The 20,098-nt window shown below is 38.4% G+C and overlaps 1 protein-coding gene across 1 annotated transcript in view; it reads left to right on the top strand.

The window, feature by feature from the left end:
• wdr27 (WD repeat domain 27) overlaps nucleotides 1-20,098 on the top strand; it is a 77,423-nt gene that overhangs the window by 46,565 nt on the left and 10,760 nt on the right. The window contains exons 22-23 of the mRNA XM_041789137.1: nucleotides 211-313; nucleotides 4,552-4,650. Coding sequence (XP_041645071.1) covers nucleotides 211-313; nucleotides 4,552-4,650 — 202 coding nt within the window. The remainder of the gene's footprint in view (nucleotides 1-210; nucleotides 314-4,551; nucleotides 4,651-20,098) is intronic.

Raw genomic sequence — 20,098 nt, 5'->3', positions numbered from 1 at the left:
TCATAGTCAGTGAGCGGCAGTAGACACTGTAGTCACGGTGACCAGCCAAGATGGCAGCACCATTTGTAGTATTTAACCATATTCAGTTTTACTGTTCTTCTATGCCTGTTGCCGTGGAAGCTAGATGTGATGTGTTGATTTGATTTCACCCTAAACAGGTCTAAGTGTTTTACCCCAAAATTCCTCACAATTCTTTGCATCTTTCCTCAGCTGTGTGCGCCGCTATGAGAACCATCTAAACCGCTGCCATCCGTGCTCTTCAGCCGTGTCTCCATGTGGTCGGTTTATTGCCACAGGCTCTGAGGATAAATGTGTAAGCCACACCACCTTTTTCATAAATTTGCACTAAAAAGATGACATTACATTTGAAGATGCTGCCTATTAAGGACACATTAGGCCTGTTTCAGACTGTGCACATGAAATGCTTGATTTTCCTTTGGTTTTACATGTTAACAAGTCGTTGCTTATAGACTGCCTGCTTGAGTGCCTCATCTCATGCACCTGATATACATATGTCATGTACCTAAGATCTAGAGAATGCAGGGCTCGCCAATTTTTTGACTGCCCCATTTGGTTTTCTGCCAAAATAGACAGGTAAAGCCATAGAGAGCCATATTTACCTGGTAGTAGCAAACGTGTACGTCCACATTGGTAGAATGTGTTTGCAGTTTGTTTATGGATGACCCTGATGAAGCCACAAGTTTAAAAGCTTCTGTTTAATAAAGTTGTTCTCTAAACTTATACTATTAGTGAAGCTTTCTGTTTCCACATTGGTAGAATATGGCACAGGCAAGATAAACACAGTATAACAACACTTCTGGTTTAGCCTGCTTTAGCTTTTCCTTTGTGAAAATCCCTTCATTTGTACAGAATGCTTTTATTCTGAATTTTTTTCCCAGCTCATTTCAGCTAAACAATGAATCAAGTTACTTGAAGGAAGATTCATTGAGATATACTTACGTAGAAAGACAGGGCTGTGACAGCAGGTTGCTGCATAAGTGAGTCCAGGCTTGATTATGACTCTTTTTATTAGGGTCTTGTTTGGTGAATTTGGTGGATCTGCTGCTCGCAAAACAACAAAAATACATCCGTTTAAGATGTTTTCACAAATTCTTATGATAAGAAATGTCTGCAATTAAAAAAGGGGAATCTTTTTCTCTTATCCTCTGCAACATATGTTAAATTTTAGAGTGGCTTCAATGACCTACAGGTGGTAAAGTATTCACTTAAAATGAGTTATTGGTGATACCTCACTTGTGTGTAAAAAAGAAGGAACTAAACAAAGCATTTCTTTATCAGTTTCATAATCATTTTAGGTGAGTACTGTGCTTGACTCAGAGATTTTTATTTGGACTGTAGCCTTTTTCCATAGAAGTCAAATTCAACATTCATGTTGAAGCAAAACTATTTAATTGCTTTTCCAGACTGTGCCTTAAACTCACATTCAAGACAATTTCAGAAGAGTGCCTCCCTTTTCCGTATCCATCCCTCTTTCCTTCTGCTTATTGAAAGTCATGGAATAATATATGCATGCTGCTGGTTATTATTAATTATAGGGACTCAGCTCAGCACAGACATCTGAGAGCATCTCTGTCAAGATTTGACATCTCCAGCGTTTCTCGGAAATTGGGAGAACGTTTGGTAGTGAGATGCGCCGTATTTATTTGTAGCTGCCCTGAGACTTCCTTAAGCCAGACACATTTGTACTTGTCTTAATATATCAAAAAGCAATCATGGAAAAAAAGGAGCTGAATTCCCTAAAAAGACTCCCCAGATCACATTACAGATTTTCCAATAAAGATAATGCCAAAATCTCTCTGAGCGGAATAAGATTTCTGTGTGGGCGATATTAATCGGTTGTATGTTCACTTCAAATATGTATTATTTTCCTGTGTTTTGACTTTCCCTCTCATGATCTGACTTAAAAGAGACTATTTCAAACATAACAGTTTGCTTATTCAAATTGCTAATCAAGATGTGTTCGGTCATTAAGTTTTCATACCTCATTTCCCCGCTCTGTGCTTCAGTGTTTATTCAAACTAAATCATCCAAGGATTCATTTGATTGTTGGGCATTCCTGAAAGAGTTTTTGTCTTCCAAGTATCTAATATCCTGTTAGGCACCACACACATCATTTTCCTCAGGCAGAAGATGCTCTGCCCACGGACTGTTTGACAGGGATCACTGGAGGAGTTTTTCAGGGAAACATAATACAAACCAGCTGCAGGAATCTGATGAGCTGTCGTCTACTAACAACCATCACCACATCTGTTAAAACCTGCTCTGATGGCACAGACATAAATATGACGCTCCTTGGTTATATTAGCAAAAAGCTCTAATGCATGAAGGTACACTATATGGACAAAAGTATTTGACCACCTAACCATTACACCAACAGGGACTGTAATGACACTGTATTCAAATGCATGTACTTAAACATGTACTCAAACACTCCACTCTTCTTGGAAGGCTTCAACAAGATTTTGGGGTGTTTCTGTGGGAATTTGTGCCCATCCATTCAGTAGAATATTTATGAGGTCAGACACTGATGTACCAGGTCTGCATAAGTCCTGTTTTAAATTAGGGTGTAAAGTCCTCACTAACCCTACGTTAAAACTAAGTTGTAACTTAGGTTGTGTCACTGTTTTGTTTCACCACAGAGACTTAAGGTTCATCTTAACTAGTAGAGCTTTGCATCCAAACTAACCAAAATATTGTTGCAGATATTACATTTTTACTTCATTTGACCAATCAGTGAAAAGTATTTTTTAACCCTTTGTTTGTTACAGCGCTGCTGCAGTTGTCTCTAAAAAGGCTAACGGCTAAAAATAACTAAAGCTAACTGCTTGTAATTCTCAACAAGACTAATTTAAAACCTAGTATATGGCTGACCACAACTATCTGGGTTGCCTGTTGAAATGCCGGACTGACTTGTGTGTTTTGGCAGAGTGATTGATTTTTTTGGGTGTGCAATTGTGCTTTCCTTTATGTCTGTGAGTTGAGAATGATAGGATCCCAAAAGTGTAAAACATAAAGCCCTGTCGCCAGGAAACAGCTAACCTGACACGCCAGATAGACTGTTTCATATATTCATTGCATGAATATGAGAAACAGTCACAGTCATCAGTGTTGGTGACTTTTACACACCATGCACCTTAACGTTCATTGACTCCGCTCTGTGATTTTATGTTGTCTTCCAATTTGGCTGAGTTGCTGTTATTCTTTAATGCATCCACTCTCTAATAATATCACTTACAGTTGACTGTGGAATATCCAGCAGGAATGAAATCTCACAAACCCTCTGGTTGCAAAGGTGGCATCCATCACAGCACTGTGCTTGAAATCACTGAGCTCTGCAGAACGACCCCTTTAGTATCACAAATGTTTACAAATGGAGTCTGCGTGGCCAGGTGCTTGACTTTATACACCTGTGGCAAAGGGTCTGATTGAAACACCTGAGTTCAATAATTAATAGGTGTGACCAAATACTTTTGTCCATATAGCGTATATAGAAACACATAGCTTAAAAACCTTGTATTCAAAATTCAATTTTGTCTCTGTGTGTTCCTAGGTAAAGATTTTGTTCATCCAAAGCGTACTTTTCACTGTCCCCAGAATAATGGAGCATCCTGAGACTCTCCTTTTGATGAGAAATTCATGGTCTTTGAAAAACTAAGAATAAGAAATGATGGTGCTAACTTACCTTGCTAGTTTCATGTTCCACTTTACAAACTATGTATCCATTCCCATATTTTTTATGAATTAGATATTCACCCTCTCTCCTTTAGAGGCTTTTGGTCTTAGTCAGCCAGTTGATCACCAACTGATTCTCACACAGTACTGAATTGCTTTTTGTGTTCAAATCCTGATGTTACTTAGAACTTAGGGTTTGTTTGGCCATGAGGTAGTGGAATAAAAAGCCAGGAGAACAGCAGGTAGAACTGCAGGGAAACCACAAGAACTGTGTCAGTCATTGGTTGCTAGCTCGTTGGTCCTGTTCACACACTTGGACTCGCAGATTTTATTGTCATGGTGGCAGACATGTAAATTTGAAAAGCTTTTCATTATACACAGAGTAGTTTACATTCCCAGCCTTGCATGTTTGCCAGGAAACGTGAAACTCTTTAATACCATTAAAACACCATTGAAGCAGCTTTTTTGCCACAGTTGACCCAGATTCTGGTGTATAGGTGACAATTAATCCAAAACATATGGAATGATAAAAACATTAACATCTGTTTTGATTAAATTGTAACTTTAAACAGGATGAGCAGAGAGTTTGACCAAAAAAGTTGGAATAATCTCTAAAGCAAATCTGCATCCAGTTTGTATCTGCACGTGTCTTTTCCCTGACTTTGTATGCAGTTGTTTTACAAATAATTCATGAGTCCAGTTAAGTCTAAATGTTTGCATTTTTTGTGCACAATTCACCAACAATGAGATCACTAAATGGGTCATTGAAACTTATTTACATATTGTAAATGTGTCATGTCCGATATGGTAAAAGTTCATGACTGCTTTTGTTCATGTATTTCATCTCCTTGATTTCAGGCTTATGTGTATGACATACGTAGCAGCAGCTACCTTCACAAGCTTCAGAGACACTCAGACACGGTGCTCAATGTGACTTTTAACCCTGCAACACCAGAGGTAAGAGCTGGTTGTAAATTTTTGTCTTTGTGATTTTGTTTATTCTCTGCCAGTCCTTTAGTAACTTTGCAAAGCAGATGGATTGGCCAGACTCCCTGTCTGTCATCAGGCAAATCTGTCGTGCAAAGCTCTAATCTGAAATGATTGTGCATGGTCTGAAAATGGATCTGACCAATCAGCATCATTTCAGGAGAACATGGCAGTAGCTATAGGCAGGGTTTAATCGTACTGGAAGCCACGAGCAAGGGCTGCCACTGGTGTAGTGATTTGCTTGGATGTACTTCTAGTATAGCATCAGTTTTATCAGAACGGGACCATATTTCTGTGCCAAGTAAAGAGTAAAAAACAACATTAAAACAAGAGCAAAGAGCCACACAGAAAGCATTTCTTGGCAGAGGAGATATTTCTGCTCCTCCCCTAGCCTTGGCATTAGATTTATCCACCAACAGGCTCCACCGTTCATATGCTATGGCAGCAGCAGCAGCCTGTCGAACTCAGGTTATTACAGGAACTGTGCAGTACTACCTCATTTTTTCTTATTGCTCTGATTGGCCTGTAATGAATATGACAGACAAAACACTTGTCCAATGTCCTTCCAAAAGTTTTTTTGAAAATTCCTGCCTTTCCAAATGCTTTCTATGGAAGATTTTGCAGATGAATGTGATATATGTCCATGCAATGGATAAATGAAACATTCTATCTGCTGTGCCAGGTTTCTCCTTTAGAGCCCCCCTTACAGAACCTAATTTCTTACTTTCACTTTTATCTTCTTGACATTAGACATTAAAAACCCCAGAACACACCAGAGACTGTTATGCAGAAACACCCCAGAGGAAATAAACACAGGCAACAATTTTAATGAGTGTTTATAATCCTTTTAACCTCCAATTCTGCACACAAATCAAATATGCAATCCATGTTAAGTACCCAACGATTATTTGGTGCAGTGCAAGGAAGTCTTTCAACCAAAGGTTTACAGATTAGTGATTTGGATCATCTTTAAAAAAGAAAAAACAATTGCCATGATATAAGGAGAATGTGCAATAAAATTTTACAGTATCCTGATGATGATATTGAGATAAACAAGTTTGTGGAATATGGTTTTCTGCTTTATTAGATGCCACACTTTATAAGGCCCAAACATTTTGGTGTGTCTTATAACTGGCAAGGTATCTGTGCACCTGGATCTGCAAACTCTGCACATGGATTTGCAGTTGGTGCACATGGTTTATCATTGCAAAACTGTTTGAAAAACGTTGCATGCAGATTGGAAACCGTGGGTATAGATTTGCAAACAGCTCTTAATATTTCTTTCTGACTTGAGCCTTAGAGAGCTCTGTAAAGGTTTAAGGTATGGGGGTAAGTAAAAACAGAGTATAGCTGCTACAACAACCATGTAAATTCCACCACCAGGTGGCTGTCAGTGAAAACAAAAACTAAAGATGACGATTAGAGAAAGAGACGCACTGCTCACCACCACCCATCTCTGTTGCTTCATTCTTGTTTACAACTGCAGGCTGTATTCAGTGAAATGCTCTCCATAAATTGCATTTACAAAGCAGTCTACCACTGTTTTCGTTTTGTGGATCAGTTTCAAAAAATAGCTGATAAAAGTGTGTGCTTTTTAAAAAAAAAAAAGAAGGTGAATGATGCAAGCTCCTAACAAAGCATTCTGGGATTGCTTACAACATTAACTAAAAAATAATAACAGCTTTTCTCTCTTATTGTATGAAATGATACAATTTTTAATTAGGACAGACATTTAAGTCAACACGTTTTAACATTTTTACTTTAAATAGAAGACTGAATCCACTTTATGAGCAAAATTATGTCTTTTACAAAACAATGAGGAATGGCCCCTGTTACTTGTCTTTTGGATGTGTTTTTTAAGGAGTTTCAACTGCAAAACTCTAAGAAATAGATGTTTGTTTTAAAAATGAAAAGGTTCTTGATTTGCTGCTTCTCAACATGTTTGTTTTTGGTGTTTGGATAGCTTTTAGTGTTTGTATAGTGTTCTTTAGGTTGTTCTGCAGTTGGTGAGAAGGGTTTGTCATATTTCCGTTTGGAAGAAGCCACAACTGTCCTGCATTATGCCTTGGTTTGTAGCTCGTCTCTCAAAACTTGTCTGCAAAATAAACCCAGATGTCAGGGGCTATCTTTCTCAACTAAGTTTTTGTTTTTCACATTTGCCTCACTTGCCTCTCCTGTCTATTAAATTGTGCTAATATCTGCCGCTATCTAGTTTTACCCTATTAGTCGAAAAGTATGTTTCCTAACTGGAGAGTCATCGGATTGGCCCATGCATCAAGCAAGGACTCCATCTGATTGGTCAAATGGTGCATGCTGATGGAGTATATGACTCATAAATGTGTTCTTTAGTTGAGTCACTGCCTCTTAGGCATACTTGATGATAAAAAAGCAGTTAACCATTCAGCCCTCATCAGAAGTGATGAAAGACTACTTGCCTTAACAGCCTTAGCCTGGGAAGCACTTCAAAAACTAAGTGTTTTGTCACAAGACTGTTCTTAATCTGAAGCATCTCAGACAGGTATAATGGATAAAGGTTTAAAAGCAAAGATAGGAGATAAGGGTGTCAGTGTCAGCCAGAGGTCGTGTCTCTAGTCCAGGACTTCACATCTTAAGTCTTAGACCAAGAGTTCAAATGATGTGTTTTAGCATTGTGAATGTTGTCAAATACACATTGTTGGTTCTTGGGAACAGCTGACTTACAAGGTAGTTTGTTATAATTATGAATAGTTTCATAAAAGGTTGACAGGGTCAGTCTGTTACACAGGTCTGCACTATATCTACTTGCTCTGAGTTCAACGTGTTTGTGAGGAAAGAATGATGTCCTCAGGCTGAGGTCACATAGCAGGGCTTATTGAGATCATCCTGAAGTTTAGGATGGGTGGACTATCTGTCAGTGACCTCACAGAGCTTATACTAGAAGCAATGAAAGAATTCTATACAACAATCAAGTGTGTGTGGCCTGAATGCATCTGTTTGTAATTAAGCTAAGATCAACTTGAATGTCCTCAAGGAAAGTTTAGCCTGGAGCTGTAGAGCTTCTCACGGACTTATGTTGTGTATAGATTTGTGTTTAGGAGTGTTGGTGAATATATCACTGCATTAAACAACCCAAACAATTCAGCGGCTTGCTACAAAACGAACACTTTTGAGATGATAAACTTTCTTTTTTTTTCTGAATGTAAGCCTCCTGGACGGATACTATTTTCATTTTTAGGAAAACCCCGAAATCTCTCTGTGGCTTTTACCAGTGGTGGTCAGTTTGTAGTCCAATCAGATAATGTTTCCTGTGTCTGTGCCATAACCCTGTGGGATCCAGTGACTCCCTTTGTGCACTGGGCTGATCCACTTATATGACTAGCTGCCTGCAGGGTTGTTCCACTCTGTGATTTGCTGCAAAGTTCCACTCAGAATGTATACAAAGTTGTGCTTGTTAAGCTCAGGACCTGCTTCCACTTTCTCTCTGCAGTTTACCTTTTTCAATCAGATCCCAACTGTCTGTCCCAAACTGTCTAAAGAGCAAGAACTAAGTCAAAGTTAATATTGTTTTTATGTTTGACAAAAGTCAACAATATTTTGTATGCTTCAGCTGGTTGCTTTAAAGATAAGGTATGTAAAAAGATATGTATGCTGAACCAGTAACTTGTAGTTGTTAGGGGCTGGGTTTACCAGACTGTAAGTTGGTATGTACATTGGCTGCAGCCAGTGTAGCAATGTAGCCATAGTAAAGCGGCAGTTGTATCAGAACCTGGCCACATTTCTTAATAAAAATAAAAGCAAAGAGCCACACCAAAAGCTTCCCTTGGCAGAGAAGATATTTTTGCACACCTTGTGACCAGCCTTGTTATGAGTTTTATCCACCAACAACCTCCATTGTTCATAAATTACATCAGCATCTGAGCCACACAAAAAGCATTTCTTGGCAGAGAAAGTGTTTCTGGTCCTCTCCTGACCAGCCTTTGCATGAGTTATATCCACAAACAAGTTCCACCATTCATATGCTACAGCAGCGCCAGCCTGTTGAACTCAGGTTACTACTGGAGTTGCGCATGCCTACTACCCCATGTTCTCTTTACACTCTGATTGGTCAGTAATTAATGTGACAGAATATTCCTCTAATCACCTTCTGAGAATTTCTTGAAAAGTCCTGCCCTTCTCAAACTCTTCCAAGATGAATGTGAAATATATCCATGCAGTGAATGTATACAACAGTCTATCTCGCAGTCTATCTCTGAAGAAGAAAGGGCTGCTTTTTTTTGCTACAAATCACCTAATTTGACACCTGCCTTATTCACAGGTCTTTAAATGTGTTTGTATAGAATTGTTTGTATTGTATCTTTTTCTTTTGTAAGTCTTATAGAGGTATCAGTATTCATTTCAGTGGGTTTTATAACTAGCTAAAAACTCAGCTCAAGAGCTTTGAGAGAAAAAGAGGTGGATTGAAATGGCATTGCTAATCTGTAACCAATCCACCTCTGATTCATCACTTTTTACTTTCCTCTGTACACAGTAGTCCCTTTATTCACTTACCAAACCCATCCTTGTGTCTACTACCGCCTACTATTCCAACTGTAAATAATGACAAAAGAGAGGTCCTGGCCCACATCTTTCCTGCTTTACCTAATAACTGCTTGCTACACCAAACCTATAGAGATTGTCCATTGTGCCCAAGAGGCTGTGCTGTCTTAGTAAGATGGTCAGTGGGCTCAGAGATGCATTTATTTCTAGCATTGTACTTTAAGTGTCTTGTAACAAAAGCTCCATAGTATTTACTGTGCAACAACTCCCTTTGGAAATGTTTAACTGTCCAGTTAAAGACTTTCCTTTGGAAGAGTTCAAAGGAAGTAGGCCAACATTTGCAACAGAAATCTTTTACAATTCGATATCACATCCTCTGCTGGACCTCTCATAGGACTTCTTGTTGACTGTATTTTGGACTGAAGGCACATGTTTTAAATCTGCTTGTCCATCTGTGTAACTCCATTCAGTTAAGCTTTGCAGCACACGAAGCCTCTGGGTTTCCAAGTCTGAAAGTGGAAACTTTGGTCCATGGCCATTTACTGACTGACTAACAGTTATCTGCAGAGTTTAAAGACACACTTCATCAGTCAGAGCATTGCTCCCTCACTCCACACCAGTAACCCAGCACATTTTATTTTGCTTGACAGGACATACTGGCACTATTTACTGGGCACTACCTATATTTTTGCCAGCACAGGTTCTAGGTGATACAGTTAGGATATTGTTTTAATCTCTATTCATCCAGACTGATCCATTTATAAATAATAAAACAAATCTAAACCCTTACAATAGATCGATTAACACCTTCACAAATTGTTTCAGGTGAATATCTGGCCATTTTTTTTTAAATGCTCAAATTTGTGAAGAAAATCAAAACCTTTCCTTTTCAGTGCATTATCAGTTTGTATCAATCTGGTTTACATTAACAAGTCAATCTGCATTGGCTGTCACTTGTATCTTTTCTCAGATGTGTGTCACGAAACATATTCTACGACAAGAACCGGCCAAGATTTGGCCAGATTGAAGCTGTAAAAGTCACAAATGTATGAAATATTTGGAGGGCTCCAGCGGGTCTATCACTAAATCCAGAGCCAAAAGCCTTTCCATTTAAAATCAATATGTTCCATGTGTACCGTCATTTGAGTAATATGTTCCCACCATAGTATTTATTTTGAAACATACGTATCAAGTATGTGAGAGGTGTTCAAAAGTGGATGGTACCAGGGCCTTGTGAGGGAGAAGTTCTCTTTAAAACATCTCTCAGAATACCGAAGGGGAAACAGTCTCTTAAGATCCAACAAGATTTCATCCAAACCACATACTTAATGAAGGGAGTGCTCGGTCAGATGCTATGAAGATCAGTCTATTGATATGTTTGCTTGTTAATAATTTTCTTCTTCTGTTTTACTTCTGACTTAAGACTCAAGTCAAGAGAAGAGTGGTTTATTCTTAAGCTTTCTCCTTACCTTGGAAGTAAAGATGGACCAAAAGTTCTCAACTCAAGGTACACTGGAAGCCCTTCCTGTATTTTATATGAAGTTCTTCAACAGCAGAGCCAGTTTGCTCAGTAGCAAATGCTTGTGCAGACCAACAGTTTAAAGGTTTTTTCAGTATTTTTGAAGCTGGGTCATATTAGGTACGTGGAAACGGTAGTGCCATTAGCCTGGTTTAGCCCAGAAGAGAAGCTAGGCTATATGGTGTAGCAGACAGTATCTGATTTAGAGAGGTTATGGTATAAACCGGCCAAAAAACAATGTTGGCTCAATTGCACACTAAATTGAAATGTTTTTAGCATTTCATTGTCCACCCAGAAGGCCTCTGTTTTGGAACTATTTTTCCATGTGAGCTCTGGCGACCGACTAGGTGCTCATCCACCTCCGCGTATCTGGTCTGACGTTTTGGTCTGTGGGCTTGTCAGAGAAAACCACAACAAACTAAACTAAAACTTGTTATTTTAGCTCAGTTTTCCACTTCAACAGCAGACACATAGTTTTCATAAAGTGAACATTTCATACAGACTGTAGCTCATCTAATGATCTGCCATTAAAAGAAAAAAGCGACAGCCATGAACTTACTTGGATGACAAATTTCCATTCAACTCTTCTGCTTCTTCAGAAAGTTGAACAAGGTCCATAAAACAGCAGAATTCAGCAAGACAGGGAACTGGATAGCATTATACAGGCTGTAGATATCTATGAGCCACTATTATCAGAAATGTCCTGAAGAAGTGTTGTGAAGTCCCACTCATGACAGCAGCAGCTCAGTGGGCATGAGCTCACAGTTAATACACCTACACCACCGGGTAACTCTGGAGCATTCCTGGTAACCAGTTTTCATTAAAGTTTCTCTCCTCTCTCTTTCTGTCTAAGGATTCCTATATAAAAGTTGTTCCTTAGTGAATTCCATAGACGTGTCCCCTGATATCCACAGTAAACAGCATGTCATTGTCACTCAAATCAAAACCACTTGTTTTAGGTTTTTTTTTTGTTTGTTTGTTTAGTTTGTTGTTGTTTTTCTCTGTCCAAGCCCACACAGACCCAAACAGCTGATCAGATACTCTGAGGCAGAAGATCAGCAGCCAGTAGCTGAAGCTTATATTTTTAAATAGTTCCAAACTCAGTGGGCTTTATGAGTGAAAAACAGAATGCTTCAAACTTTTTGATATAACGTACAATTGAGCCAACATTGTTTTTTTTTAGCCCATTTTAATCTAAAACTTTTTAAATTAAACAGAGATAGTGTACCTGTCTTCTATGCTTGATAGCCTAGCTTACCTGCGGGTCCCTCTAAAAGGGGCAATGCTCACTGAAATCTCTAGAGGCTAATGTCACTGCATTATCCAACATCAAAGATATCAAACTAATCCTTCAAGAGCAGAACTCTCTCAATGACTCGTTTTCATTTTTGAAGAAATTATGCAAATATCACCTTCTTAACAAACACTTTGAATAATAGTAGTACTGTATAATGCTGCTTTCTCATAAAATTGCTATATTAGCTTTATTCAAATCTATTTTCTTGCATTAGCACTACTACTTTATCTACTGGGTTGAGCACTGGATTTAGTATATAGAAGAAACACTGCTAACAGCAAATTCAAAATGAGCTAATATTTTTCATGGAATGGTAAAATGTCTCAGTGTCAACATGTGAATTGTTGTTTATATTCTGTTGTGAATAAATGTTAGTTTATGAGATTTGCAAATCATTGCATTCTGTTTTAATTTATATTTTACAGTGTCCCAACTTTTTTGGAGTTTGGACAGTACATGGCAGGGCTTTTTCATACATCTCTCAGATGAAGTATACTGATGGCTTGGGTTATATGAAGTCTCTTTATGCAACCTAAAGGGGAAACCAACGGCCCATCTGTTAGTATTAATCCTGATATACTAGCTGTGAAAACATGAAGATTATGTTTACTGATCTTCTGCAGAATCTTGGATCCTACACCTCCCTGTCAAGATATATTTAAGAAGATACAAATAGCTCTCCCTTAAATAAACGTAAGGCTTTTTTTGTTCTTGTTAGAAATACAATTTTTTACTTATAATCCAGGTACCTGTCTGAGCTTCATGCGGCAGTTTTCAGTAAATGTTGACCCAGCTGATGTTGTTTTACTTAAATTAATGCATACAGATCCTATTTTCTCTTTCATTCATGGCAAAAACAGAATTCAAGAGAGCTTATCAGAAACAACTGAATCCATTGTCGTGTGTTTTCATAATAGGAACACAGATGTATTCCTTAAGCCTGTCCTCTCTCATTACCACAACACAAAAAACAGGCAAAAAGAAAAATGTCCCCAACTTGTGCTCACCTTGTTTTTGAGCTACATTTGAGAGCCAGATGTTCTCCATATTTACTGCTGTGAGAACCATCCACAGCAAGGCACAGACAGATAATGCAATGCATATTTTCCACTCATTTTTCACTCATGTTTTCCATCCTTACACTTTAAAACCATCAAGCAGGCAGATCTACCTCTGGGTTTCACTGCCTCAAGATTATTCCTGCACTTTGGGCTGTAATGAGAGATCACTGTCTTGTAAAATCTTGTGGGATTTCAAGTGGCATACCTCAGTTAAGTTGTGCAGGCTCCCCTCCTATTTGATTGACATTGTGCCACTGTTAAACTGGAAGTTTTAAAAGACATATTTCATTTACAACACTTTAATGTCTAAATATTCACTGCTGCACAGTGTTCAAATCTTAATACTGTTTTTCAGGGGTCAGAAAGAGCAGTGTCTCTTTAAGATGTGCACTAAAAACAAGAACATGATGTTGCATCTGAAGTGACCTCCTCCTGTGGTTTTTGGCTTTTGAAAGCTTCAGAACCATACTTTCAGAAAGAAAAGTCATATGGCCCTGAGGCAAATCAACAGTGACTTCAGAGAAGCAGGTTACTGGGTCAGTCCAATGAAATAGACTTTGTAAGGCTGTGCTCTATTTGGGTTACTCAGATTTCTGCACTCTCTCAAACCAAGATGTCGATAGCTCCAATTACAGTGATCCACATCAGCTGTGGAAATGTCTTTGTAGTACTTGGCATGGATCAGTCAACGGTTTTAAGTGGAACGTGGAGATTTTTCTCAGTTTAATGAGGTCTTTTGTTTCCTCAATCACTAGATATCCTGGAGTCTGTCATTGGTTTCCTTTTCATTAAAGACTTGCAGTAATTCATTTGTAAAAAAAACTCAGACTGACGTATGGTTTCATCCTGAGAACTTGTCTGTCTTTTTTACAAATGTGCTAGTTTAGCCAGGTTTGGGTCCTAAAATAGGAAAATGGGTTATGTTGTAATATTTGACAGATGAATTGGTTGAATTTTACTGAAAATGAGCTTGAAAAACAGTCTCACTTTTATGATTACAAATTACAACTGATAAAAAAAACTTGGGTTGGAAATGATGCCGTGAAATATCTTAGTTTGAAATCAGAGGCCTGTACGACGAAGCTGGATTAATAAGGCCGGGATATCTCTCCATTAGCTGGATTGACTTACCAAGACATTTGCAATCCAGATCAGCTGTACGATGAAGCTGGTTATCAACTCAATAATTGCAGCCAGGCTTTTCCAATCTGGATCAGTGTGCACTCACATAAAAGGGATGGTGTTTGCAGCATCTGACTGAACGCAAACACAGAAAAACCCTGCAGAGCAGCGTAATTCTCAATGGAGGGACAGACAATCATTCTTAAAAAATATGAGGAGTTTAAAGCAATCATCCAGGCCAGAAGCAACACTGTCACCACAGCAAAAGCCAGGAAGGAATGCTGGCAGAAAATCGCTGACTCTGTTAATGCGTAAATTCGTCAGATTATACAATATTAATTCATCAGACAGTACAAACGGACAGCACTCTGATCATTCAGTTTCACTTTTTTACGGCACAGATGTTTGGGGCAGAGCTTCCTCAGCGAATTTTATGTTGTAATATTAATTCTTCACCTTGATTAGTACCACAAAATACAGTTTATGAACATGATTAAAGTATTAAACGTACAGTTGTCATACCCAGCTCAAGTTTCTGCGACAGTGCAGAGTCTCTGAAGACCCGGGAGTCATGAACGGACCCTGGCCACTTAGCCACAAGGCTGGTGACCGTCATTTGATGTTCACATGTCATCTGCAGAAGCATTTGGGGTTCACATTAGTCAATGTGCGCTTGAAAAGACTTGAATAAAGTTCAACTGTGACAACAGTGTTGTGTGGGCCTCTTTATGTGGTCTGTTTAATTATGATTTGAAATGATTATGATATAAATTATGGAAATTGAGACAAGACATACTGATAATGAACTAACTGAATGTGAAATGTTTGTGCATTGCAAATTTTTCTGTATGATGTGAACTACCTGAATGTTGAGGCTGTGAAAGTTTTTCTACAAAAATTACTTCAAAAAATACATTTGCAAGAGCCACGATCTAAGTGGTGAAAAGGGGCAATTAAAATAAGTTAAAGGTGGCAAAGATGGGCCAAAAGTGGCAAACACTGGGAGAAAAGTGGCAAAAATAGGAGTATAAATGACATTAATGGCAAAATGCAGCTTAAATGAGTGAAAAGTAAGTGAAAAAAACACCAAAAATCCTCACAAAAGAGCCACAGGTTGAGTATCACTGATCTATACCTTTCGCATAGGGTCATCGGGTAAATCAAAAGGATTGCATCTATCTCTAATTATTCTTTTTCTCCTAAGCGCTCTTTCGTGCACCAACGTCTACAGGATATTCTAAGAATGGGCAGGCCATTTTCCAAGAGAACTGATTGGTCAGGAGGCGGTGCTTTTATACTCGCTGATCTTGTATCAAGAACATAACCTGCTCCAGAGCAGGTTAGCCGTTCAGCATAAGTTACCACGGTGATTTATCCCAGTAAGAAGTGAACCAGTGTCGTCGTACAGAAAATCCAGGGTTAATCCTGAAGCGTCCTTGGGTTTCTTGAAAGGCGCTATATAAATTCAAGATATTATTATTATTATTATTATTATTTTTATTATTATTATTATAATGAAGTTATCTCGATAAGAGAAAATCCAGCTTCGTCGTACAGGCCTCTGATTTCCTGTGTCGTTTGTTGTTGTTTACTTATTTTAGTCTAGAGCCTTCTGGTTTGTTTTTGTAGCTTTTTCCCCAGTATTTTATTGTCTTGTCTTTTTTATGTCAGTCCCTAAGGATCCAGTTGTTTGTCCATTTCTATTATTGTGTTTTGTTCTCATTGTTCCCCAGTTTTGTTTCCTGGTTTCCTGTTTTATTATGAAGGTTTTATCCCTTGTGTATGATTCACAGGGTTCATCCAAAAAATTACACATTAAATCCTTTCCTATCCACTTTTCCTTTAACCTTGCAAAGCAGGTGGATTCGCCCGTTTCCGTGTTTCTCACTGGCGAATCCATCTTGCAAAGCCCCCATCTGAACAGTTTGGGCCTGGTTAGAAAGTGACAGGACCAATCAGCGTCGAGGGGCAGTACTTTCGGACACAGCAGAGTCGGGACATAAGCAAGCAATGACAAGAGGCCGGTGCAATTATGGTGGAAGACATTAGTGTGGATGCTGCATAAGCGTAAGTTTTATCAAAACTTGACGACATTTCTTCATTAAAAGAAGAACAAAGAACAGCAGTAAGTTGTGTCTTGTCACAAAATGACAAAAGTCGTGTACTGACATGTCTACAGTCACCATGGTTCACGTTAAGCAGTTCTCTATGGTGTTTACTCCTCAGTAGCGGCGCATCTCGGTAACGGCTACGTCACATGTTTTGTTGCTCTGATTGGCCCATAAAGATGTGACAGACAAAACATTCATCCAATCACCCTCAGGTTTTTTTTCAAAGGCTCTTCCCTTTCCTGAACACTGTCTATGGAAGGTTTCCCAGATGGATGCGTGAAACAAATCCATCTGGCGTGTCAGGTTACTTTTCCTTACCCCTGGTGAAAAATGTCACAGGGTAAAGGAAGGTTGGGGGTAAGAGGATAGAAAAAGAAAACCATGGTAATAAGGGAATCTGACTACACTTTCCCTAGACAGATGTAACTGATTTGACGTGGGTGAACTATATAAAACCAATAGATGAATGATAAAGTCTATATATTTTGCAGCGGTATTAATTGAATCGTTTTGTTTTATTCACCACCCATCCATGCCATCTTTAATTCTCTCTTGTTTTCTGTTATTTATTTAAGTCTACTTTGTTTCTGTCATTCTTTCAGCTTGTGATATGTAAAGCACTATAAATTGCAAATCGAAAAAACATTCTATTTTCTTTGTCTTACTTCCGTAATTATAATGAGAAACACAATGATTATGATCTGACAGTTTGCCAATATATTGTCATCCAAACATCAAAAATCCCTCTCTATAAAATGTTGATTGGATGTTTTGATAAGAAGCGAAAATGAAGAGAAAAGAAGTAGCTACCATATATGAGATTAAATAGTTGTCATTTCTGCTCATCCTTATTTCCTCTTCTTCATCACATGACTCATAAGTCTGACATTTATTGTGTAATTTAGTGCTAGCAACGTTACGTCTGATTGATCACTTATTTTGATGAATGCTCAACAGGAGCCAATCTTTGAATGAACTTCATGCAAATTGTGGGTTGTCTTTTATTCTCTCCTCTACTAAAGGTTGTTAGAAGAAGCCCAGCAGCCTGTTGCACCAGCTGTGCGTAAGCTTTCTCTGAAGTTATGGTGTAAAGTCCACACTAAACTTTATGATGAAACTTGTCAAGTTAGGAGTTAAGGTGTGTCAATGTTTGGTTGCACCACAGGCCTAAGGTGGATCTTAACTCATTGAGCTTTACATCCAAACTAACTCAAATATTGTCACAGATATGATGTTTTCACTTAACCAATCAGTGAAAAGAATTTTTTAATCTAGTGTTTGTTCCAGTGCTGCTTTTTCTATGGAATTGTCTCTAAACAGGCTAACAGCTAAAAATAACTTATGCTGACTGCTGTTTATCCTCCGCTGTTGCCGAGTGTGGATGGAAAAATATTACAAAGAATTTTGCCTAAACTTAGAGCCAGTACAGAGTAACAACATTGACATTGAGTGGTGAAATCGCTATTACCACAAGATAATTTAACAATGTTCAATGGAAATGATCACTGCTCACAGAATACAACAGTGTTATTGATCACGGAGGATGCACTGCTGACACCAAATTAACAATAATATCTTCAGCTCCTCATCATCCTCCGAGTCATCCCTGTCTCTCATCACAATCACTATGGCAGCCATATTTTATGGAGGACTTTACACCTAGAAGGACGCAGGTGTAAGATTTAGTTTTAACTTAAGTCTAAGTTGAAACTATCTCAGCTGGTGCAGCACCTTCAATGTTGGGAGAGCATAAACTACATCTTGCATTCAAACTAGGCTTTGAGCTGGATCAACCCATAGCTGGCCTTCATATGAAAATACTTATTTTGCCCTTCTTTCAGTAATACTAAACACTGTGATAAAGGGAAACATCAATTTCCTTTAGAAAATAAGGTTTGAAATAAACTAGGTGTGCTTCTTTCTGGCACCGTTTTTAAACATATCGATTCTGAATTTCAAGTCAGTTATTGTCAACAGTTTGAAGCATGATAAAATATTTAACAAAAGTCTACCATAAAATTCAGATAAGTAATCTGCTAAAAGTAAAAGCTGAAAATATGAAAACTGAAATCATAGTAAGCAAGTTTTCCAACTGTGTTTGTGCTGAAGTATCCTTGAGCCTGACAATGAACCTTCCTTCTTCTCCTGAAAAACTGCTGCAGTGTAGCATATCAGGTCACTTTTAAATGCATACATATGTGCTTATTGGCTGGGGATATGAAAGCAGTCCTCCTTTTGTCAACATCAGCATCAGAATGAAGCAAGAGGTGTTAAACCTTGTTTTCAGTTGATTAGGTGAGAAGTTTCTGAACTTTTCCCCTCATGTACTTGAGACCTCATTTGCACTTCGTGTGTTTGAATTCCATTTTACAGGACTGACCGCTTACTGACTCAAGCAGCTGTCTCTAAATGTGAATATGTTTGATGGTCCAAACTAGAAAGATGTAAAATGAGTGAATCATCACTTTGGCTTTCAAGCTCAGTGCTCTCCTGTCTCCATTTGTCAGGATGTATCATCTTCACTCTTTGCAGACAGACAAAAAGGATTGCAGCTGGCGTCCCAATAGACTTTTTTTACTGTATCTCCTTTTTGGCCATTTGGCATTTAAAAAGTTTTTCACACTCTGTCGTCTTCTTTTTTTTGCACATTTTATCTCTTTGTTCCTTTTTTTCCCCGTGCCTCAGAGAGCAAAGTGATCTCTTCTTACTGTAGTGGCCAGAAAGCAAATACATAGGTGGACTCTGCTGTCTGCTCCAGAATGTCACATGAGAGTGAGACCCAGACTGAGCTGAGACAGCCTCTCTGAATTCAACTGGCCTCTTCTCAGCACAGCTGGAAGAGCAGTGAACAGGAAGTGAGGGAATAAAGAGGTTAGGTCCAGTTGCAAAGTCACAAGAATGAGAATCTACACAGACAAAATCCCAAGAGACTTTTAAAAAGTGTCGAAACCTTTAACATATCGTAAGCAGCATTGACTCAGAGGGCTGCAGTGTTAACTAAGTGATGGAAAACACTCCTGCACCTTTCAATGTCTCATTTTACTTTCACTTAAAAAAAAGACAGCTCAGTGGACAAGCCAAAGTCATCTGCCCCTTGTGATATCAAACGCTTCCCTTTTTAACTGTTCCCTTTAGCTATTTATGAGTAGTGTTTTTATCCAAAGCAAGATCTTTTTTTAATGCTTAAGCTAATGTTGTAACTTTTGATCTACCAGATGTTTTTATTTTAGAAGGCAAAGTACTTTTGGCTTAAGAAATAGCATGAAAAAGTAAACGCATAACAAATAAGCTAGGAGATTTTGTTAAGAAAATCTGTTATATTTAACTGGGTTACTTACTCTGTGAAACTACACTAAAATGGAACTTCTTAAAAGTGTAAACGCTGTCACATAAACCAGCGATCCAATGTGTAAATACAGAAAAAGTGTTTCCACTGTACTTTTGCAATATATTTCTATATTGAAAAACCTATCGCTAAAAACTTTTTAGTGATATTTGAGAGGTGTTTCCATTACCAGTTTTCTATTGCGCTATTTAAAATTTGCACATTTTGGAAACGCAGCTTGTGTCTAGAACTGTTTCTGCAATGCAAACTTTGGTTTCTGGCTATACACTCTTCTGCCTCAGTGTATCTGATCAGCTGTATGAGTCTGCCGGCTTCGTCGGAGGAAACAACAACAAAATTAACTAAAAGAACATTAAAGTGAGCGATTTCAACTCCAGTGGCGATGAAGTGCCATTTACTGTGGATACAAGGGGTTACTTTTATGACCCATAGTACACAGAGGAAAAC

This window comes from Cheilinus undulatus, linkage group 6, assembly GCF_018320785.1.
Source record: "Cheilinus undulatus linkage group 6, ASM1832078v1, whole genome shotgun sequence".
In the NCBI taxonomy this organism is placed as follows: domain Eukaryota; kingdom Metazoa; phylum Chordata; class Actinopteri; order Labriformes; family Labridae; genus Cheilinus; species Cheilinus undulatus.
Note: the sequence above shows the minus strand (reverse complement) of the source record. Positions and strands in the feature narration are given on the sequence as shown.